Source organism: Penicillium vulpinum, assembly GCF_028829585.1.
Source record: "Penicillium vulpinum strain IBT 29486 chromosome Unknown utg000001l_segment0_segment0, whole genome shotgun sequence".
In the NCBI taxonomy this organism is placed as follows: Eukaryota; Fungi; Ascomycota; class Eurotiomycetes; order Eurotiales; family Aspergillaceae; genus Penicillium; species Penicillium vulpinum.
Genome location: NW_026643241.1, coordinates 837,197 through 859,414, shown reverse-complemented (window position 1 = coordinate 859,414; position 22,218 = coordinate 837,197). Strand labels below are relative to the sequence as shown.

Below are 22,218 nucleotides of genomic sequence, written 5' to 3'. Positions count from 1 at the left end.
TGTTGATGACGGAGGTTGGCATCTTGTATTTTTCAAGGACAGACTACTTGGCATAGCAAAAGATAAGATTTATGTAGGTATTTATGATATTCCCATTACTACGATAATTGTCATTTTTTTAGCTTACACTAATTCGAATTCATTATGCATGTCGAATAATATATAAATCTCACTGGAGATGCAAAGCACAACTCATGTTATGCTCCTGTACTCCACAACAGCCATCAATCAAGCAATCAAGTGCTCTTCTTGGCATTTTCACGCTCAGCCTTGCGGAGAGCACGCTTCCGAATGCTCTCGTGCATAGACTTGTTCTGTCCGAGAACAAGCTTACCCATAGTACCAGCAACAGTAGTCAAGAACCAAGCCATGATGCCATGACTCCAGTAAGGCGACGAGCTGTAAGCGTAGGTAGGCGAGCCACCACTACGACCAATCTTCGACAGAACAGAGCGAACGAAGGCGCGGGGGGTAGGGATAGTAGCCGAGGCACGACGGATCTTGGACATGGCAGAGGTAATCAGGTAGGCTTGGACAAGTTCCACATCAATGCCGTAGGGGGCGAGCTCGCCGCCAAGAGCAGTAGACCAGTGCTGGAGGAAAGCCTTGCTGCCGGAGTAAGTGGCAAGGAAAGGGGTAGGCAGGAGACCACCAAATGATCCCATGGTCAGAATCAGACCGCGGCGACGCTGCATCATGCCCGGAACGACGAGCTGAGTGACGCGCAGCGTGCCGGTGCAGTTGATGGTCACGATATCGGCCATCTCTGCGGCGGGGGTCTGCGCAAATGGAACGGGGATCGAGTGGCTCAGGCCGACGTTGTTGACTAGCACGGACACGTCCAAATCGGAGATCAGTTCGCTCAGCGCCTGGTAGTCGGCGTCGGCGTTGCGTGCGAAATCCATTGCGAGAACCTTGGTCTGCACCTGCGGGAATTGCTTGCTGATATCCTCCGATAGTGTTGCTAGCTTCGAAGCGGTTCGCGATACGAGGACGATGTTGAATTTCGACTTTGCCAACTGCAGCGCGAATTCCTTGCCCAGGCCGTCTGAGGCGCCTGTTACCACGGCCCAGCTACCGGGGGGACCGAAGGAGCGAAGCTATTTAATTACTCAAGTCAGCTTAATACTCTTAGATTGAGGACGTCAGGGTCGAGTTTCATACCGGTTTACCCGGAAGCACGAACAGGCTGAGAAGCACCCGCACGAACGTCCAGACCTTGTAGGCAATGACCAAGCCACCAGTTCCCAGGAGGAACAGCGCTCCATAAGTAGGTAGCCCCGGGGTAATGTGGGCTGGCCATTTGGAGAGACACTCAATATGCTTTGAGAAATCCATAATGAGCAACGTAATGTGAATGAAAAGAAATTGACACGAGGAGGGGAAAAAAAAGGTGAGCAAACCAACGCGAGGCTTGTTGGGAGAAGATCAACGCCAAGACTCTAAACATCCTCGGTCTCTCCCCAAGTCAACAAAAAACAAACCACCTCCCTTCAAACCAAAACAGAGCAAAAAGAATTCGTTCGAAAATGGACCAATTAATCGCTTATCTCCCCGAGTCTGAAGGAGGCCTTCTGACCAGATGGCTTTTCTTCGTATGTTCTACCCCTATCCATCCCCAATCCCATTCATTACCACTACCACTCCAAACCCCTAGCTACCAATGCCTCCATTCTTCAATCTGACTAACCATTTACCACTTTATACAGGTATCGGTCGTCTCTGCTCTTAACAGTGTGCAAGCCTACATTTCGCCAAACTATACTTCCATGCTCTACAGTAATGGCACGGTCCCCGCAAGCCCGCTCTCCGGCCGCGTCTTCGGAACCTGGACTTTCCTCTCTGCAGTCATTCGCCTTACTGCCGCTTACAACATCACAAACCCTGTCGCATACAACCTTGGTATGTGGACGTACGGCATTGCGCTGTCGCACTTCGTTGGCGAGCTCTTCTTGGGTAATGCATCGCTCAAGGGCCGATTCTTGAATCCTTTGATTGTTGCGTCGGGTTCGCTGGCTTGGATGTTCACCCAGCGTGCAGCGTACTTGGGTTAAGGCCCTGATTATAGAAGAGGGAATTGTCTGGTTTCGAGGGATGATTCAACGCAATGCAATACATGGAACGGATAGCTATGGAGGAACTGAGCTTTGCATGTTAGTGTTGGACCACGACTATGTATAACTTATGCTTCGGCGCAAAAGCTTTTGTGGGGAAATAATATATATGTATACTATGAGACAAAATGTCTTCAACTCTGGTATAAACCTCCAGGCATGATCACTACTTTTTCATTTTTTTTTTTTTCACTTCCGACACTTCAGGACTCGATCTTGTTCCTGTACAACTCACCACCGCAAGCCCGCAGCTTAGCAGCAGCTTGCTCAGGAGTGATATCGCGCTGGGGCTCGGCCATAAGCTCATAACCGACCAAGAATTTGCGCACGGTAGCGCTTCGCAGCAGAGGGGGGTAGAAGTGCAGGTGCAGGTAAGAAGCCTCAATCTCCTCCTCGGTACCATCAAGTGGAGCCTGGTGAATACCCATGCTGTAAGGGAAGTGCGTCTCGAAGAGGTTGTCATAGCGACGGGTAGTCTCAGCGATAGCCTCAGCAAGCAGCAGCTTCTCAGCCTCGGACAAATCCACCAGCGCGCGCTTGTGCGTACGGCTAACAATCATCGTCTCAAACGGCCACGTCGCCCACCACGGGCACACAACCAGGAACGCGTCGTTCTCAAACACAACGCGCTCCTGCTTGCGGCTCTCGAGCGCCGCATAGTCCTCCAGCAGGTGGCTGCCGCCGTGTTGCTTGCGGTACTTGGTCAGCTGCTCCATCTCGGCAGCGGGCTCTCCTGGCATCGAGCTCGTCGTCCAGACCTGGCCGTGTGGGTGAGGGTTAGAGCATCCCATTGCCGCGCCCTTGTTCTCGAAGATCTGCATGTATCGGTACTGATCCTTTGGCTTGATGGCGCTTGTTGAGGAGGAGGAGGGTGGGAGTGTTGTTGCGGGTGCTTTCTTCGCTAGCGGCGAGTTCGGGGACAGGTGTGCGGTGTAGATCTCTGTCCAGGCGTCGATCACGGGCACAATCTCGCTAGGTGGCAGGTCGGCGAGGGTAAGGTTGTGAGCGGATGAGAATGTGAGCACGTAGCACTTGCCGGTTACGGGCTCGGCCTTGAGGAATCGCGATTCGAGTTCTGCGGTTTGTGAGCTTGGTACAAATGGCGCGGATGCGCTGGGCGGTTGGACGTACCATCCTGGTTCGTGGGCTCATAGGCCGCTTGCTCTTCCTTCACCGCGCTGTAGTCGTTCACAAAAACGAAAGTGGTCTTATAATCGGGGTTGGTGTCGCCCTGGGCACGCTCGTTTCTGGGGCAGAGGTAGCATTTAGGGTCGTAGTCAGGCAGAGTAGTCTTGGAGGGGCTCTCCTGCGCTCCTCTAAATTGTACGATCAGCATGTTTGTCGCGCAATGTCGTTTTATCGCAATACTCACTGCCAGGGACGCTTGGTTCGGTGAGGAGAAACCAAGATGGAGGAGCCACGGAGGGGGTTATATCTCCGGTGGGAGATGTCATCGAGTACGTTCTCCATTGCTATGTATTGGAATAATCACAGGGTATAATGCCTTAGTGAGAATAGAAGAAGAAAAAGAAAGTCAAATGAAAATAGTTAAAAGATCGAGGGATGACTTCCGGTGGGGAAGGGCGCGGGGTCTCCGGAGTAGGAATGTGTCAGGTTACAGCTGTTAAGCGAGGTCAAGTACTCCAGAAACAAGCGGATCTCGCCTAATGTGGTAAATCTGTAGGCTAATATTGCGCTGTACAAACAATATCCATGGGTTGGCATACAACTTCTTGGCATTATCTCCGTCTTTTTTTCGGTGAGCCGTACAAGGATTCGGGATCCCGCAGTTTTCCGGGGAAACAGGCACGTATTGGGGGACCATTTGACCAGAATTCAGCTGAAACAGGTAATTATTTGCCGCCATGAAATCACAGTCGCCGGTCGTTGTCCCCACGTGGTGGGCTCACCGTAGACTGGCAGTGGACTGGCATTGGCCTAAGACACCGAACAAGACAAAAAGGGGAATTTCGCCCCGCCTGTCCAGATTATGACGTTGCTTATCTCTTATCGCCCGGGGGTATCCGGGCCGGTGTGAATTGTTCGTCAATGGTACAATGTACAACATGGATAGCAACACAGTACAACTCACATTGTTTTCTGGTCTCTTGTATATTGCATCAATTGACAATTGCGGTACACCAACTACCTAGGTGGTATAGATTGCATATATTGCCAGGTTGAAGCCCAATTAGCACACAATAATCATCACTATGAACCCCGCCAACCCCGCACCAACCTTGGACTCGTTACCTAACGAGGTATGTCCACAGAGCATACCATAGGCTAGTATAAGCCTAAACATATCTCTAGATATTTGTCCAAATCCTCTCCGACTTCTCAACCCGGGCACTTCTCCCAGTTACATCAGTCAACCACCGATTCCACGCCCTAGTTCTAAGAATTCTCCACTTCCGCCTTCTTCTCAACACACCACTCAAAGAATACAAACTACTGCTAGAATGCTTCCATCCTAGCTCGAAGCTAACCGAGCCACATGTATTCTGCAAGTATCTTGGTACGGATGGACTGACCGAGCGCCATGATGGCACGGGTTCCTTATATGAGAATGTCGATATCGCCCACAAGTTGGGTAGAGTGACAGGGCTATATTCGCGCTTCCGTCCGGTGGCAAGCGACGACGAAGAAGAAGAACAAAGAGACACAAATAACTCCGGATTTGGTTTCTCATCAGGTAGGATGCTTCTGTTGTCGGGGGTGGTAGGGTTCATACGGGCTGACATGAAAGGGGGTCGAGATGGCAAAGAAAAGGATGCAGTGATACGTGAAATTACTTTAGATGGATATGAAGATTTCTCACAGTTATGTGTCGTGGCGAACATAGTGCAAGTCAAGCCGGGGACATCGTTGCTATTGAGTGCATCGACTATTGAGGACGGATTCATCCGGCTATGGAGGGACTGGTTACGGAATCAAAGTGAAGGGAAGAATATGACTCCTGAGAATGAATGGGAAGAGGACCCTGATAAGCCTCGGGCTCCCTCCGACGACGATATACTGTGGGTGGATATGAACAAGACTGTTGGGTTGAAAATGCGCGTGCGGCCAAAGGCGTGGGATCCGTCTTTCCCGGTGCTTGTACATCAGGATGATCGGAATAATGACTCATGGGTCGGGTATGAGGTTATTTTGCAAGGTGAGTCGCTGCTACTGTGGAGAGGATCCGGTGTTGACTTGGTAGAACTCCACATCCGCTCTACGCGTTTGCTGCTAGCTGTTGAGCAGTCAAAGGAAGAGCAAAAAATGCATCAAACCAACGCAATGGTGATTGGGGCTGCCCCAATCTCTCTATCCTGAGTACTGTTGAGATTAACCCACTATAGGCAACTTGGAATATATATGAATGAACTAGTTTAATCACAGACGAATTCGTAAGATCTCTGGGGATGTCCTGAGCTCCGGGGGCTTGAATCTTGTCGTTGACAAATGGCTTGGCGGAGGCTTCTCAATGGCAATTATAATAAAAGAAAGCCAGGCTTTTCTATCTAAAATTCACTGAGACTCAGCAACAAAAGTACAGACGCGTAGAGTTGGGCTATAACTAAAATTATCTCTCTTGCAGAGGTTGTATTGCTCTCATGTGACCAGCCTTTAACGTGTTTCAATGACAGTCAGTGACCAATAACCGAGTCCCGAAGGGGATTCAAATGTACAATTTACATTTATCAGATGGCTTGGAGCGAGGTATTCTCAAAAGAAAAAGTTTAGCAAATCCTTTCTTATTGAATGTACAACAGGCAATGTGAATCTAAGGAGAATACATATGTTTGTTTAGGGGCTTGAAACCTGCAAGAGGCCGATATGAAGCTTTGCAACTAAGCAAGGAGTCCCGGGCTTATGGCGTCAGAATTGTAAAATCAAAGATTATACATAGAAAAGCCGTGTTGCATAGTCTATGCTTTTTTCGCCTTTCTCTCCCGTCTAGCTATCAACCTGAGAAGAGGAAGAAAATACCATCCATAAAAAAGAAACCCAAGAAGAATAGAAAAGAATTTTGCTGAAAAAAGACATCACAAGGCCGCATAAGAGGCCGAGTATTCTTGTAGTTAGCTACTAGAGAATGAGCTCTAGGATGCACACAAATATTATGATGTAGGTACTATGTATTTATATCTGCCAAGCCATCCAAGTCACCTAAGCCTTCGGGAAGCCGTAAAGATGGCGTTCGGGCCGATATTCGGGCCAGTCAGGGTGCTCCAAGGTCTCATAATGTACTCCACTAGAAATTTGTGCAAGGGGCATCTGAATGCCGAGACTATATTCCGTCAATATTTTATGTCGAGACAGTGGGGGAGGTTCGGATTTTTCGATTATTAATAATAATAAATTAAGCCGAATAACACCGAGGCTGCTTTCGGTTGTTGTATTTGATATTTATTTTTCTCAAATCATTCTCATATTATCGTTGACTTTGCTCATTTGGCCAATATATTCTTCTTAATATATATCTCCACCCCCCCCAATAATTGCATAGCTCTTGGTCTGAGCACAGGAACATGAAAGCTTCCACCGGGGGCGAGGCCACGCTGCCTTCGAAAATCCCTTTCTGGCGCTTGATCTTCGACCAAAAGGTCATCACCGAAGAAGTCATGCAATTTACCTACGCAGGTTCAGGCACCGAAGACGATCCATATGCCGTTGTCTGGATCCCTGCCGACCCACGCAACCCTATGAACTTCCACCCGATCAGGAAATGGTCTATTACACTCCTAGTATCATTTGTGACTCTCGCAGTATCATTGGTCTCATCCGCATTTTCAGGCGGAATGAGCCAGATCATGGAAGACTTTGATTCATCCCAGGAAATTGTCATTCTAGGCGTATCGCTCTTCGTGCTCGGATTCGCTATTGGGCCCTTGATCTGGGCACCTCTTAGTGAGATCTTCGGCAGGAGACATATCTTTACTATTTCTTTTATGTTCCTCACTGTCTTCAATGCGGGCGCTGCGGGCGCTAAAAATATCGAGACACTCATTATCTTACGTTTCCTGGCGGGTTCCTTTGGATCTTCCCCGTTTGGAAATGGAGGCGGCACTATTGCGGATATGTTCCCAGCATCTCAGCGTGGTATTGCCATTAGTCTTTTTGCTGCTGCGCCCTTCCTAGGACCGACACTAGGCCCTGTGATTGGAGGATTTCTAGCTTCTGCTGCCGGTTGGAGGTGGGTGGAGGGACTACTTGCTGCGTTCTCGGGCCTGCTCTGGCTATGTATTATCTTCTTGTTACCAGAGACATACGCACCTGTCCTCCTACGCCGTCGTGCAGAAAAGATGTCTTCCTTAACTAGCAAAGTGTATCGCAGTCAGTTTGACATCGACCGTGGCCCAGCGCCTATGGGAAAGACGCTGAAAACTGCGCTTTCTCGCCCGTGGATCCTGCTCTTCTGTGAGCCAATTGTGCTTCTGTTCTCCATATATATGGCAATTATCTATGGCACACTCTATATGCTCTTCGCCGCATACCCAATCGTCTTCCAAGAAGTCCGCGGATGGAGCGAAGGCGTTGGTGGCCTCGCTTTCCTTGGTATCCTTGTCGGTATGGTGATGGCCGTGATATACACATTCCCCGAGAATATCCGCTACGCCAAAAAGTGCAGCCAGACCACCGACCGGCTCGCTCCCGAGCTGAGATTACCCCCAAGCATGATCGGCGGCATCGCACTGCCCATTGGTTTATTCTGGTTTGCCTGGACCAACTCCCCTAGCATCCACTGGATGGTCTCCGTCGCAGCAGGAGCACCATTCGGTTTCGGCATGGTTCTCGTATTCCTCAGCGTATTCAACTACCTGATCGACTCATACACCATCTTCTCTGCCTCTGTCCTAGCCGCGAACTCCGCCCTACGCTCACTATTCGGCATGGCCTTCCCGCTCTTCACAACATACATGTACCATAATCTGGGCATTCACTGGGCCTCTTCGATTCCGGCATTTCTGGCACTCGCATGCATTCCCTTCCCGTTCTTCTTCTACAAGTATGGAGCGCGAATCAGACAGCGCTGCAAGTACGCTTCTGAAGCGGATGCCTTCATGCGTCGCCTTGCTGAGAGGAACCGAGCGCTCCGTCGTGAAGAGCCTTTTTCACAGAAGGACGAGAAGACAGAGGTGGTTCTGGTACCTGATGGTGAGGACTCTAGTGATAGTGATGCTCTGTCTGCTGTTCCATCACGCGGCACGATCGCGCGTTATGCGTCCCGCGCGTCTCGGCACTCTGGTCGGTCTTTGAATCGCGTTGCGACTGCGACGCAATATGAGGAGAACCCTTATGACTTAGATCTGGTCAATACTCGACAATCGGCTATCAGCCGCAAGGATTGAGTGGACATGTCAGATGGGTTCTAATCACCCTCTATGCTCTCTCATCCCCTCCGATCTTGGACCGGTGCATGCCACGAAAATTATTCGCTATCCTATATACCCCAATTTGAATGTATTTATCAAACTATGTTGGTTTTCCAGTTTCTTCTTACTCAATAAAATCAAGTAGTCGACCTTCCAAGTGGCTTCTATTCTTGACGACGTACATATATTTGGAACGATATAGAACACTCAGATGTGTTTTTGGATATTATTCTTAACTTGCCTTTAGAAGTAAACGAAGGCAATAAAAAGCATAAACTGCGGAGAGGAATGGATATAAATCTGATAGAATATATAGTTGACAATTTTGGAAATTAAAATGATCACTCATCATTGGAGCCTCGGTCCATCTCCACCTCGGCCCCAACCTCCTATAACCAACTCATCTTCGCTGATTTACCTACCCTTAATGATTGTACTGGAATTAAATATAGAATTACCACCATAATTACTCATCATGCCTGGCAAAATTGACGCCTATGTTGACTGCGGTATGCAAGTTCAGCCTTTTACCCCTGGATCGCCTTCCATTCACTAATTACCACTTCAACAGTATCGCCATACTCGTACTATGCGACGCTGTATCTACGCAAAAACCGCAAAGCTCTAGAGTCGCATGGGGTCGAGGTCGAGTATGCACCTCGCGAGTTGTTACATGAGGACGCGTGTTAATAGAACAGATTCCATCCGGTCTTCTTAGGGGGAATTAATGTTGGCTCAGGTATACACCATCCAAATATTATTCAGATTTTATCATCAATTATGTATCAAATTTACTAAAGATTTGATCAGGAAATAAGCCCCCTTGGACACTCCCCGCCAAAGCAGCGTACTCCAAATTCGACTCGGAGCGCGCATGTAAATACTTTGGAGTTCCGCAAATCCAAACACCAGACTTCTTCCCAATTCTCTCAATCACGGTGAGTAGTATCATTTCTATACATCTATACCTTTGTAAATATTCATTTTATAACCCCACCACTAACCAACCAGCCCCAACGATGTATGGTCTACATCAAAGCCCACTTCCCACGTGAGCAATACGAAACAACCTTCCTTTTACTGTGGGAGTGGATGTACTACAAAGGCATTGATATTAGCAAGCCGGAGAAATTGGCTGAGCTATTCCAGAGCAACGGGTACTCTGACTCAGAAGTCAAGGAGATCCTGGCTGCGGCATCAAAGCCTGAGTTCAAGCAAGCTTTGACGGCTAATACCCAGACCGCCCTTGATAAAGGGGCCTATGGTGCGCCTTGGTTTTGGGTGCGGAATGCTGAGGGCAAGGAAGAGCCGTTTTTCGGTAGTGATCGGTGGGTTTTATACGGTTTCTGTGCATTGAATGGATGCTGATTTTGTTAGGTTTGCGTTTATGTGGATGTATCTTGGATTGCCGTTTCAGGATGTTGCGATTGTCGAGAAGGGGAATTCGAAGCTTTAGGTTGGATATGGCAGAGCCTCGGGCTCGTATTTTGTGAATATCAGGTCATATCAAGTTCGGACTCATGTTTTTCTAGCCCTGAAGTTATTCCACCGAACTATTCTACTTTTTTTTTTTTAGCGCCGCCTCATAACCTCTCTTCAATATCTCCAGCATGAAAGAACCCATTTTGCTTTCCACCTCTTTGCTCCTTCCTCTCTCCCTTCACATCCTCTACACTGCACGTGACCTTATTAGCGTTGACTCTCCGTGGCCCGTGAATTGCGGCTTTGCGGGGTGCATGTTCCGCAACACACAGCTTCTGCACGGATCCTATCCACACCCGGACACATAAAGCTCCTACGTGCATAACACATTAAACAAACCATGGCCCCCAAAATTTTCAAAATTCTCAAAAAGAGACCCAAAGACAACAATCCACCCTCAAGACCCAATTGTAATTCACCAAACGCAATCGGAATCTCCAATTCTACCTGCACAGTAAACGGCGACCCTTTCGACGGATGGAAACTCCCAATTCCAGCACCAGACCAACGTATCCTCAAACCCAGCGCCAGAAAACGCAACCCCCAACAAGCAAGTCGCTTCTTCCAGCTCCCAATAGAAATCAGAACACTGATCTATACTGTGCTAATGGGCAATCGACGCGTACATATCGAGCATGCGTGGATGATGCAGTCGCCATTTGTCCCGGAACCAAAGCACGACCTGAAGCGCTGGGATTGGTGGCATGGCGTTTGTCAGCGGAGTGGGTCATTTGTTGATGATCGGTGTTGGGATCGTAAGGATGAGAGGTATGCGAGTGAGTTTGAGGGGTTGGAGAGCGTACCAGCGGGGACGAAACTTGGAGGCGTGGAGTTTTTGAGATGTTGTCAGATTGGGTGAGTTGGGGTATTTTTGGTGCATGAGTGCGAGATTGACTTATTCTTATTTTATAGTTATGAGGAGGCATTGGCGGTACTGTACGGGACCAATATCTTTATTCTGCGGAGCGGGTTGGACACACCGTTTATCATGTCGAGGCTTTTATCGCCGGCCTGCTCGTCTCTCATCACGTCTATGGAGGTCTCTTTTGATTGCTGGTATAAAATAGACCGAACGCCGCAGGGCGCAGCTTGGGAAACGATTTACCCGGGCTTGTTTGGTTTGTTCGAGCGTTGCTTCTGTAGAGTTCACAAGTTGTGCTTGACGATGCATTTGCCGGGATGGGAGAAGGTGAGAGGAATTATAGACGATAGCAAGATAGACGAAATGCTTGCGCCATTGGAGAGACTTGCACAGAGTCGAAACTGGACTTGTTTAAAGCTTTGTGTTCCGTCTGATTGGATCGCTTGCTTAATAGGCAGGGCGGAGAAGCAGAGCAGGTGGGAGTTGGCGACGACTGACTGGTACGAGCGCACGGCTATTGTTGAAGATGTAGTAAAATGATAGTCAAACCTTTTGGCAATATTCACGATCAATGATACCCTTGAAGGGATTAATCTCTAATAATACAGCTATACAATCACTTGGATAATTATACATAACCTAGCCACTAGTTTTTATTAAGGAATCAGCCGCCTCTAATCCCGCCGAGAACTCTATACTACACCTCCCGTAGTCAGCTAGGACTTGAACCATTTACTCTACACTATATCAAGTCCCGATCCAAACTCTTATACTCCTACTCCTACCCTCTTCCGCATTCAATCCACCTCTCCTCCTAAGCAACCATGACCGGACCTCGAGTAGTATATATGGATCGGCCTCGTAAACTCAAACGATTTTTACTCTAACAGCACTAACATAGGCGGGGATTATATCCAGTTGCAACGCATATGGTGTGGCCCAGGATGGTGATCGGTGTGCGGTGTTCGCCACTCGCAACAAGATCACGGTTTACCAGCTTTGTGAGGAATTTCCCGCTTTTAATATGGATTTTCACCTTGATATTAACCATTTACATATATAACTGGAATACGGCCTTGGACAGCACCTACAAAAAGTAAGTTTTTTATTCTTCCGGCTCATGGGAGTATATTCTTGCTCACCATGTTTGTCGCAACCAGCTTCCGGTTGAATGGGGCCTACTGCATCGGCATACGATCTCAAGTCGGGTTTGTTCTCTTGTCCCGGAACCTCAACCGTTGGTTGATACATGCTCGAATATAAGTGCAATATATGTTGGCGATCACGGGATTTTTTTTATTATACACCAAATCTTTCGGTAGCCTCAGGTTCTCCCTACGTACATACCCTTCTCCTCCCCTACTTCTCTCTCTCTTTCATCCTTGCCAGTACCAATGCATACTTGTACCACCTTCTGCCACTTCATTGGGGCATGATTCCTCGCTGAACATCCATTTGAGCCTTTGATATAGCTGGAAGAAGGGAAGATAGCATGCCTTGCCGCCCACTAGCCTCCTCTGGCAGAGCAACGTGGTCATCGTACTTTCGTGGCACCATAGCGTCGCTCCATCACACCTCCGACTTTCCTCTCAATTTCCTATCTCAACAGAATTCGAATCCGAATTGAACCACTAGGTCACGACCGGTATGTTCCAAAGCAACCTGCTTCCAAAGTTGCAAGACCTCATCGCTTGGTTCAAACCCTCTAGGGTAATCATCACCGAGCCAGGTCACTTTCGCCACTCCATTCTCCACCTGATACCAAAACCGGTGTTCAGATCGGTTCGAAACGTCCAATAACATCGATTCTAGTTTAGGCATCCGAAGAGCAGCCTTGCCAGCTGATAGATAATATTGATTGAACAATTCGTGCACGAACTTGGTTCGGAATCGTCTGAACTTGCGGTCCTCTGGAGGAACCCAATCCTGATCGGTGTCATCCATATCGTCATAGTAGGAGCCAACACTGTCTGAATCGTAATCGGGCTCGACGTCGTCGTCTTGTTTAAACAACCATTGTCCACATGGCGTGATAGGTATATACTCCAAGGTTAGACTGGTTAGATGTGGCCAAAAGAGAGGTTTCGGATCATCATCATTCAACGGCCAGAAAATGGAGAAACGATCTTTCAAATCGCCTATCCCAGATATCATCATTCAAGGGACGTGATCTATCCCACCCGCGCTGCTTCCTTGCCTCGGGACTTTGGACGCTAATATCGCCGGGGGACTGCGCCATAATCCAAGACTGATGCCCAGTTCGTTGTCCGGCCATTCAGATAGAGAATTGAATAGTGACTGAATTGAAGTGGTAAAAACTTTGCTGTTTTGCAGCATCTCCTCTTCATTTTCGTACCGTGTGCGAGCCTCGCCATCATACGAATCCAGCTCCGCGATGAAATGGATTTCCCGTACATGGCTTCTTCTTTGCCTCCATGATAGCTAGTCCCATGGTAATTGTTTGAACTCTGCTAGTCGCTTGTTTTTGTTGATCCTGATGCTTGAAAAGGTTTGCCTCTCGATAATTGCCTACCAATCGCAGTTGATAGTGGCATATGAGGTCAAATTAGTGTTCTGGGTAAAATATGGAGGATATTTGGCGTTCTCCTCGGCAATAATGAAGTCCAACACAATCTGTATCAACTCCGGTGGTAGTGGGAAGCCCATGACTTCACGATGGGGGAAGGTTTAAAGATGCAAAAAATTCCCATGTGTCTGAAACATCAATAATGATGCACCACCAACCCACCGGGCCTGTTTGCTCCGGCTTAGTCAAAATCGCTATTGCTGGTTTGATTGGGGGCCTACAATTGTAGGCGTTGGGTCTGGTGCGGGCCTAGCTTGAATCCTCAGTTTGGGCAGGTCCGGGCATAAAACACATTGAATGAGGTATGTTGGATAATATACTACACAAATAGTATACTAAGCAGCATGTAGTAACTGGGATTTAGATCTTTTATAAAGGAATACTTTGTACAAAACTGTCTTGTCAGATTTCATAGCGTAGAACCTAGCTTCTACAACTCTCTACTCAATCAAGCTACTCACATTCCACCATGCACTTCGACGTAGCCCTCTCCTGACAGGTTATGAGCCCGGGAAGCTCTTTATTCAACCTTCCTCATTATCGTCAGCTTCATCTTTTATCGGCCTCTCCATCGACGCCGCATTTCTCGTCACTATCGACAAACCGGCCAGGCCACACCCCACCAACAAACACCTACAAACGGTGTTATATACAAACAATTCATCAGCATAGGGTTTTTCTCGCGCAGAGTTTTCATCCCACAAACAAACAAAAACGCCAAGTGCCTCTCCTACGACGCACCGCACCTTTTCATCCGCTATCCACGCGGCTAAGTGCCTCTCCTACGACGCACCCCACTATCCGCTAACCACGCGGTCGAGTACCTCTCCTACGACGTACCATATATATTTCAAAATAGCCTCTACCACCAGCTTCGCAGAGCCAAAGCTATCAGAGCTCGTTCCTACTCTTATAGGCGAATCCAACTTCGCTTCGTGGTCCACCGCACTTAAGTACGCGCTCGATACTAAAGACCCTCGTCTTTTCGATATCCTTACCAGCAAGATCGCTCAGCCAGCTTCCGACGATCCAGCCTTTACAGAGTGGCTCCGCTACTCTCGTCACCTTCTTTCGTACCTTCACGCTACTATCCACGCTTCGCTTAAGCCTTACATCAATACTGCTCTTGACGCTCCCGCTGCGTATCAGAGTCTTTTCAAAACCTTCGCTGTCCACACCTACAATATAGGTTTCGACAAGTTCCACAAGTAGACTACCCTCAAATATAACAATACTGTTACTCCACAGCAGTTCGTTATTACGTAGCGTACCGCCTACGCCGAGTTCGCAGAGGCTTACGGTCACTCTTATATTTCGAATACAGCTTAGTATTTTCTTTTTCTTTCCGCTGTCAGCGTGAATCCCGCTACTTATCAGTGGCTCAACAGCCTTCGGCCTTCAGTCGATAATCCTTCCGAACAAGTTCTGATCAGTATATTCTCTGACTTCGTTATCTCTAAGAATCGACGTCTCGCGAGTTATCCCAATTTTAACTCCGATCCCGTCTTTTACGACGCAAACGCGGTTCACAAGCCTACTTCCAAAGACGCTAAACCAAAGCATTTTTGTACTTTCCACCAGCGAAAGACCGCTCACACATCAGAGGAATACTTCCGGAACCCCGCTAACGCTAACAACGCTAACAACGCTAAGTTAGCTAACGCGGTTAGCACTCCGGCTTCCAGCACCACCAAGACCACCGCCAATCAACCCATTACAGCCAATACCGTTACCGGCAACCCTACATTTCGCTACAACAACCTTTTCGCCACCTAGGTAACGGTTTGCGTTTTATGGGGGGACCTAGCTCCATGGTTTCATGTTCGTGGGGGGTGTCAGATTTCATAGCGTAGAACCTAGCTTCTACAACTCTCTACTCAATCAAGCTACTCACATTCCACCATGCACTTCGACGTAGCCCTCTCCTGACATGTCTAATCTCTCAATGCCTGGGGATGAAGCCATATTTATGGATTTATTCTCCTACCCCTGTAGATTCCATCTGCTTCTTTGACTAGCATACATTTGCGAAAATAAGTGTAACATGGAATCATGAACAAGAAGCTGAAATAGCGGTGTTAGTACTGAGTGCTGGATTATTCAAGATTCTATTGGCTGAAAGCAGTTCGAATTGAAATGCAAACATGCAATTCGAGATACGTATAATGGGATATATGATAGAGGCGTCAAACTGCATTGACGCCGCTAATCCCTATTCCGTAGGAGTTCTGCAAGACTTGGCGCTTTGTAAAAATCAATCGCATGCGCAGAATCAATTAGGGTTTAGCGTTGAACTGGACCCAATTGCATATCAATTGTGAAGAATTAACTTGGGGTTTCGAGTGTCCGTCCACAACGCCCATCACCCATATGCCGACTACGGGCATGCCTAATATGCCCACTATTATATAAAGTCACCTAAAATAGACGTGTAACTCTCTAACTTCATATAACGAATTTACTATATATACCTATTTTGATAACTCTATATAAAAGATTGGTTTTCATCTTCTAATGTCGAGCACCAATCCATATACTTTGTATACTACAACTCCCGCATCCGGCTAAGCTTTGAACCATTTTACCCCACACCCCACATCAAGTCCCGATCCTCCCCCGAACAGTCTTAACTCTTATACTCATCTCCTATCCTCTTTCAAACCCAATCCATTCAAACTCCCTCCCAAACAACAATGACCGGACCACGAGTAGCATGGATCGGCCTCGGCAACATCGGCCGAGTAAGTCACCCCTCATCCTCCCTGCACAGCAACACCTAACCACTCCACAGGGCATGAGCCAAAATATCTCTCAAAAAGGCCCACAAGCCAATCCCCTCCTCCTCTACAACCGCACAGCCTCCCGCGCAACAGCACACGCCTCAACCCTCCAAAACGCCAAAGCTGTCTCAACCCTCCCGGAAGCCGTCAACAACTCCGACATAATCTTCACCTGCGTCGGCGACGACGCAGCCCTAACTTCAATCGTCACAGCAATCCTGTCAGACGCCTCAATCCCGCAAGACCTCTCGAGCAAAACTTTCATCGACTGCTCGACCGTGCACCCGGATACATCCCGGCAAACGGAGACAGCGTTCAACGCGCGCGGCGCAGGCTTCGTCGCGTGTCCTGTCTTCGGGGCGCCGAATATGGCGGACGCGGGGCTACTGATTGTCGTTCCGGCGGGGAAGCGGTCTGCAATTGAGAAGGCGACGCCGTTTTTCGACGGTGTCGTTGCTAAGAAGACTATTGATCTTTCGGCTGGGACGGGGGCGGATATTGATGTTGGACGGGCTTCTACGCTGAAAGTACTGGGGAATACGTTTATTCTCAATACTGTTGGCGTTCTTGCTGAGGCGCTTGTTGCTGCTGAGGCTTCTGGGCTTGGGGTTGAGCCGTTGCAGGAGTGGCTTGAGCTTTTTGCGCCGGGGCCATTTGCTAATTATGCGGAGAGGATGGTTGGTGGGGACTATTGTAGGCGGGAGGAGCCGCTTTTTGCGGTTGATCTTGCCAGGAAGGATTTGAGGCATGCTTATGGGATTGCGAAGGAGGGCGGATTGCGCATGAAGAATGTTGAGGTTACGGATGGGCTACTGGAGGTGGTCAAGGAGGTTAAGGGAGCTAAGGGGGATGTTGCTGCTGTTTATGGGGCTGTTAGGAAGGGAGCTGGGATGGAATTTGATAATCAATGAGCTTTTTTAAGGATGAGTAGTGGAATTAGATATGATTATGTGAGAATAGGAAATGTCTGACTTGAATATGATAAAAGAATAATATTGCTATAGCAAGCCTCGCCTGTAAAGCTATTAAATCATGGTCTCCATAGGGATATGGTGGAGACTCAACTAATCAAGGAGTAGAGTTAATTATGAACACAGAAGTTTGAAAGAAGAAAAAAAGCAGACAGAAAAGCGACGCGCGATACGCGCTTTCCTTTCACTTGCTGTAACATCACTCGCGAATTTCCTGAGACTCGCCGTGGTGCTGGTGCTCGCTAGTGCCGGCCTCACCCTCCTTCTGACCCGCGGTGGAAGGGCGGTGCAGATCGGCAATGATGCCCTCAGGGGGAACCCAGCTCGAGGACTTCCAGGGCTTAACGTGGAGGACGTACATGGTGTCGACCTCCTCGAGGGTCCGGCCCTGGGTCTCGTTGACGAAGAAGAAGACAACGAGAATGGCAGCGAAGCAGCAGGCAGCGAAAACGTAGCCGTAACGGAAGTCAATGGTGCCGGAGATGAAAGGAGTGAAGAAGGAAATCAAGAAGTTCCAGGTCCAGTTGGCAGCAGTGGCAATACCCATGCAGACAGCGCGGTACTTGAAGGGGTACATCTCACCACAAATAGCCCAGACGATAGGACCCCAGGTGGTAGCGAAGCCGACAATGAAGAAGCAGGTGAAGACGATCATGGCAACACCGGCAGGGTGCGAAGAGGGGTTGTCGTTCAGGATCTCGTGACCGACGGAGGCCCAGATCATGAAGCAGATAAACATCCAACCAGCACCGTACATCAGACACTTGCGACGACCATAGTGCTCGACAATGTACAAACCGGGGAGGGTCATACCGAAGTTGACAGCGCCGAGAATGATGGAGGTGACGTAAGAGTTGCTCAGACCGATACCCTGGAAGATACTGGTTCCGTAGTAGAAGATGAAGTTGGCACCGGTCAACTGCTGGAGGGACTGCAGACCAACACCGAGCAAGATACGGTGCATCATGCGGGGACCAGTGAAGACCTCTTGCCAGGCAGTCGCGCCGTGGGCGAGCTCCTCATCAAGCTTCTGCTTCATATCGGCCATCTCCTGGGCAACGACACGGTGGTTGTGGGGAACACCGTAGAGCTTGCACATGACGTCGCGAGCCTCCTCAGTACGGCCGTGGCGGTAGGCGAAACGAGGAGACTCGGGCAGGAAGAGGGTACCGATACCCAGAATCAGGGGCCAGGCAAAGCCAATGCCCATGGTGATGCGCCACGAGGCGTCATTCTCGAGACGCTCAGTCCCGAAGTTGACAATGTAGGAGATGAAGATACCGAAGGCGACGAACAGCTGGAAGGCACTGACCATGGCACCGCGGACCTGGCGAGGTGCGGACTCGGACTGGTACATGGGGACGACACTGGAAAGAGCGCCGACGCCTAGACCAGCAACCCAACGACCGAGGGCAATTTGGTACCATTTGTCGTCGGTGGCAATCTGGACAATGATACCGACGATGTGGAGGAGAGCCCAGAAGGAGATGGAGAACTTGCGGCCAATGCGGTCCGCAATGGGGGCAGCCACCAGGGCGCCAATCATAGTTCCGATAGAGAGCTATAGAGTTTAGTACATGTATGACTTGCATGTGAGAATCCAACATACCAGGCCAACAATGAGACCGTTGCGGACGTTACTGAAAACATATTCTCCGGTGGCGGCATTGTGCTCAGCGAAGCGCTGTTTAAAGTCGATCATGGTGGTGAAACCCGAGATTTGACCTGGGCATCGGCTATTAACATTGCATCCATCGGCGAGAGGCTTGTGTCACACATACCAGTAGAGTATCCGAAAATGAAACCACCCATGGAAACACACAGACCAAGGATGAATGACCGCCAGGTCAGGTACTTGACGGGGCTATCATCGAAGGTAAGGGTATCCTTCTCGGCAGCAGTCGAGTCAGAACGAGCAGGAGTTGCGGCCTGGGATGAGAACTGGGACTCAGCCTTCCCAGGCTTGATCTTATCCATAAAGGAAGAGACACCCATGTTGAACAGTTGATCAACAAGTGGACAAAATAAATAAAGGGTGGAAAGGAAAAAAAAAAAAGGAGAAGAGAAAGGAAGGGAGAGAACTAAATAGTCCAAGTTCTCGGGGGTGGCTCTTTCCCTGTACCGCGGGTACTTAGTACAATATGACCAGCGAAAAAACGGGGGCCCGGATCTGGTGTCCCAGGTTTTTTTGTATACAATGGAGTGAAATCGGGGTGTAATGTAAATTTCACTCCACAGACCTGAAAAAAGTCTGTTTCAGTCTTTTTCAATGTTTTTAGCGTCATATACTCCGTCTTTAGTGTCCTTTTTTCCCTATTTTTTGGTGGAGAAAAGGTGGAGGGAACGGGGGAATGTTCGGTACATATCTAGCACGTGAGTTGAAAAACGTATTAACTTATGTATAGCATATATATTATACTTGGTATACTGTTCATGTTCAAGATCAATGATGCATTCGTGATACCTGGGGATAAATCGGAAGCTATACTACACTATAATGTTGTATACAATGTAAACAGCATACAGTAAATAGTAAACAAGAACAAGTCACCCGACCCTGCTTGCCACCTTCTAGAAGCATGCGGGACAGTTTGACATCTGGATCCTCTATGTAAATGTGCGAGTGACAATGTGGTGCCTGCATAACCGGATATTTCTACGTAAGAATGATCATGACATTTCTGGTTCTTCAGGGCTAGTTCCTGGATACAATGTAAGAATAAATCACTCATCTCTCTATTAAAAGTGACGTATATATCCAGGTGATTTCCTTCAGATCGGGACCTGGTGCCGTGTTTTCAATCAGAAGTGCCGGGATATAGATTTTCGAACTGTGTTGGCATGATAATTGACCCTACGGAAGCGAATGGCAACTGAAACCAGGTGGGTTACCTATGAAAAAAGGTCGAAGCCCGAAAATACAACCAAAAAGGAAATCCATTATTGTTTTACTAAGTGGATCATGAAATGTGTGGACTCCTCCACCCGGTTACAGGGACGTTGATCATAGTTTAAAATCCAGGGCTTGGGGGGTTATTTGATTGCAGTTCATGGCAAACTGACGGACAAAACAAATAAAATGAAGCTTTCAATACAAACGGAGATAGTTCCATTTATATCTTTGAAGTGATTCCAGTCTATACTGATAACAAACCCAAGTTGGACGTGCCAATATAGCATAGACCCACTATCGGTGAGGATACGAGTCCAGTGCAGAGATTTCCGAGAATGTTAATTTCTACGTCTCCACTTCTTCTTAATCGGCACACCGAAATGTTGCTTTTCTGTCCCGAAGCTTCTGTCCCGAAGCCGATGAGAATCCCGACTACAATCCCGACTACAATCCCCAGTCGGCGTGCCGACCCTAGCCGATAACATATATAATAATATGTATAATAGTATATACTTATAGAACTGTATGAACATTGAAGTACAATTTATCAATACTTAAACTATAGCGTGATTCGGTTTCCCTATTATTTTGCCTCTTGGTATGTTCGGCATGTCTGTCTCGGCATCCCTTGTCGTTCAAGCTAGACCCACAAAAGCGCCACTGGGAAAAAAAATTCTGACATGTCTGGAAGGGCTAATATTATTAATAAACTACATAGGCCTGGGCATAGAGCATCACACCACTAACAGACTGAGAGTAAACCTCTGTGGGCACCCTAAGCCTCCTCTGGTTAGCCTCCGGCTTGGAAAATCGCAAATAGGGAAATTGGACCCAATCACTGTTAAATTTACCTGATCAGCATCTGCCTATGCTTGGGTGAGCTGATTTTTTTTTTTCATACACTACGCTACTCCGTAATTAGACTGGGTTCTTCGGACAAGCCCGGAAGGCTTTGTACTTTGTATGTTGTACGTGGTACAATGTACAATCCGTCTATACAGTATGGAGTGTAACCATTCTTAGGTCTTTGTGTCTGCAAAATAACAAATATTTACTAGGTTGTGTGCTTGATGATATCTGAATTAATAATCCAGAGACTCTAGATTTATATGTGAATATATTCCTAGATCTTCGCTATCTCTATATTCGAAATATATTAGTGAACCATTATCAGCAAATTCAGATGAAACCAAATTAAATTAAATCAACAATCTAGACACCTAATCTAATCAAAGCAAGATTGTCTTCCAGACAACCATAATGACGTCTACAACATACAAACTACACCTTGCCATTATTGCATTAGAAATATGTTCAGCATACTATGTATACCTCCAAACTAGGCAATTCCCTACGGGTGCAACGTCTCCACTGCCCAACACAAACTCATTGCTCAATAGCTACATAAATTATCAATTGCAAATTTTGTTGGGAATTCACTAAGCCCTACACCCAGATTGGCTAGGATCTCTTGGCAAGTACATACAAAGTACGCCTATGTTGTATGTACACAATCTCCAAAATAGGCAACCCCACCTCCCTCCACGAAACCAACTATGTATATACATATCGTACTGTACTAGCAACCGATTGCACGGGTGGCAATGCTTGTCTGCAATCTATCTTTTGTCGAAGATCTGGCGAGGAAAATCGCGCTTTGCTTATGTTCAGCGCATGTTGATGCCGTCATCACTTTGTATCCCGGTGCTCGGTTAGTAGCCGACATCTGGAGACAGGATGTCTGTCCCACCTCTTAATAGGCATTGTTACTGGGGTCTGCTCTAGTCTGCCATGGCTTTTTTTTAGAGTGAACTTACGATGTTTAATTCGAGTTATGCTTACCGTATAAAAAGTATTACGTAGTTGATATATAGATTGTCGGACACACTATCATGTTGTCCATACCTAACAAGTCAGAACCAGATTGATGTATGCATTGACCCCAAATAAGCATTATGTTCGTTGCATGCGTTAAGTTTGATTCATCTGTGCTACCTTCAGTGCTACATGTACTTTTGAACTTTTATATCCCTCTCCTGCATGTCCTTCTATCACATGGGTATCGGTTGATTATTTTTTCTAACTTGTAATACATCCAGAAATACCAGACTACCCCTAACAAATAATCAAACCCATAGAAGAAACATATAATTGATGAATCATTACT

General features: G+C 47.7%; 13 protein-coding genes across 13 annotated transcripts; 8 read left to right on the top strand and 5 right to left on the bottom strand.

Annotated features, from left to right (window-relative positions):
* Positions 1–236: 236 nt before the first annotated feature.
* On the bottom strand, positions 237–1,338 carry N7479_000321 (ketoreductase; the record flags this gene model as incomplete). The annotated part of the gene is made up of 2 exons (XM_057248019.1): positions 237–1,100; positions 1,165–1,338. The coding sequence occupies 2 exons, from the start codon at positions 1,336–1,338 to the stop codon at positions 237–239; spliced, it is 1,038 nt and encodes a 345-aa protein (XP_057112451.1).
* Positions 1,339–1,529: 191 nt separating this feature from the next.
* Positions 1,530–2,054, top strand: N7479_000320 (Erg28 family protein; the record flags this gene model as incomplete). The annotated part of the gene is made up of 2 exons (XM_057248018.1): positions 1,530–1,595; positions 1,710–2,054. 2 exons carry the CDS (start codon positions 1,530–1,532, stop codon positions 2,052–2,054), a joined length of 411 nt encoding a protein of 136 aa, XP_057112450.1.
* Positions 2,055–2,317: 263 nt separating this feature from the next.
* Positions 2,318–3,584, bottom strand: N7479_000319 (UDP-glucose:hexose-1-phosphate uridylyltransferase; the record flags this gene model as incomplete). The annotated part of the gene is made up of 3 exons (XM_057248017.1): positions 2,318–3,189; positions 3,246–3,430; positions 3,487–3,584. The coding sequence occupies 3 exons, from the start codon at positions 3,582–3,584 to the stop codon at positions 2,318–2,320; spliced, it is 1,155 nt and encodes a 384-aa protein (XP_057112449.1).
* Positions 3,585–4,327: 743 nt separating this feature from the next.
* N7479_000318 (uncharacterized protein) lies at positions 4,328–5,432 on the top strand (the record flags this gene model as incomplete). The annotated part of the gene is made up of 2 exons (XM_057248016.1): positions 4,328–4,375; positions 4,428–5,432. 2 exons carry the CDS (start codon positions 4,328–4,330, stop codon positions 5,430–5,432), a joined length of 1,053 nt encoding a protein of 350 aa, XP_057112448.1.
* A 1,199-nt stretch (positions 5,433–6,631) lies between these two features.
* On the top strand, positions 6,632–8,452 carry N7479_000317 (MFS transporter; the record flags this gene model as incomplete). Its single annotated transcript, XM_057248015.1, has 1 exon — positions 6,632–8,452. The coding sequence occupies one exon, from the start codon at positions 6,632–6,634 to the stop codon at positions 8,450–8,452; it is 1,821 nt and encodes a 606-aa protein (XP_057112447.1).
* Positions 8,453–8,951: 499 nt separating this feature from the next.
* Positions 8,952–9,932, top strand: N7479_000316 (putative DSBA family oxidoreductase; the record flags this gene model as incomplete). Its single annotated transcript, XM_057248014.1, has 6 exons — positions 8,952–8,985; positions 9,048–9,126; positions 9,175–9,215; positions 9,287–9,414; positions 9,488–9,804; positions 9,854–9,932. The coding sequence occupies 6 exons, from the start codon at positions 8,952–8,954 to the stop codon at positions 9,930–9,932; spliced, it is 678 nt and encodes a 225-aa protein (XP_057112446.1).
* A 366-nt stretch (positions 9,933–10,298) lies between these two features.
* Positions 10,299–11,360, top strand: N7479_000315 (uncharacterized protein; the record flags this gene model as incomplete). The annotated part of the gene is made up of 2 exons (XM_057248013.1): positions 10,299–10,813; positions 10,871–11,360. The coding sequence occupies 2 exons, from the start codon at positions 10,299–10,301 to the stop codon at positions 11,358–11,360; spliced, it is 1,005 nt and encodes a 334-aa protein (XP_057112445.1).
* Positions 11,361–11,644: 284 nt separating this feature from the next.
* N7479_000314 (uncharacterized protein) lies at positions 11,645–11,883 on the top strand (the record flags this gene model as incomplete). Its single annotated transcript, XM_057248012.1, has 2 exons — positions 11,645–11,662; positions 11,722–11,883. The coding sequence occupies 2 exons, from the start codon at positions 11,645–11,647 to the stop codon at positions 11,881–11,883; spliced, it is 180 nt and encodes a 59-aa protein (XP_057112444.1).
* A 539-nt stretch (positions 11,884–12,422) lies between these two features.
* Positions 12,423–12,974, bottom strand: N7479_000313 (uncharacterized protein; the record flags this gene model as incomplete). Its single annotated transcript, XM_057248011.1, has 1 exon — positions 12,423–12,974. One exon carries the CDS (start codon positions 12,972–12,974, stop codon positions 12,423–12,425), a length of 552 nt encoding a protein of 183 aa, XP_057112443.1.
* A 3-nt stretch (positions 12,975–12,977) lies between these two features.
* Positions 12,978–13,487, bottom strand: N7479_000312 (uncharacterized protein; the record flags this gene model as incomplete). Its single annotated transcript, XM_057248010.1, has 2 exons — positions 12,978–13,251; positions 13,354–13,487. 2 exons carry the CDS (start codon positions 13,485–13,487, stop codon positions 12,978–12,980), a joined length of 408 nt encoding a protein of 135 aa, XP_057112442.1.
* Positions 13,488–13,876: 389 nt separating this feature from the next.
* N7479_000311 (uncharacterized protein) lies at positions 13,877–15,183 on the top strand (the record flags this gene model as incomplete). The annotated part of the gene is made up of 3 exons (XM_057248009.1): positions 13,877–13,888; positions 14,080–14,615; positions 14,796–15,183. 3 exons carry the CDS (start codon positions 13,877–13,879, stop codon positions 15,181–15,183), a joined length of 936 nt encoding a protein of 311 aa, XP_057112441.1.
* Positions 15,184–16,100: 917 nt separating this feature from the next.
* On the top strand, positions 16,101–17,098 carry N7479_000310 (NAD(P)-dependent oxidoreductase; the record flags this gene model as incomplete). Its single annotated transcript, XM_057248008.1, has 2 exons — positions 16,101–16,148; positions 16,199–17,098. The coding sequence occupies 2 exons, from the start codon at positions 16,101–16,103 to the stop codon at positions 17,096–17,098; spliced, it is 948 nt and encodes a 315-aa protein (XP_057112440.1).
* A 259-nt stretch (positions 17,099–17,357) lies between these two features.
* Positions 17,358–19,153, bottom strand: N7479_000309 (sugar porter family MFS transporter; the record flags this gene model as incomplete). Its single annotated transcript, XM_057248007.1, has 3 exons — positions 17,358–18,719; positions 18,768–18,883; positions 18,940–19,153. 3 exons carry the CDS (start codon positions 19,151–19,153, stop codon positions 17,358–17,360), a joined length of 1,692 nt encoding a protein of 563 aa, XP_057112439.1.
* Positions 19,154–22,218: the final 3,065 nt, after the last annotated feature.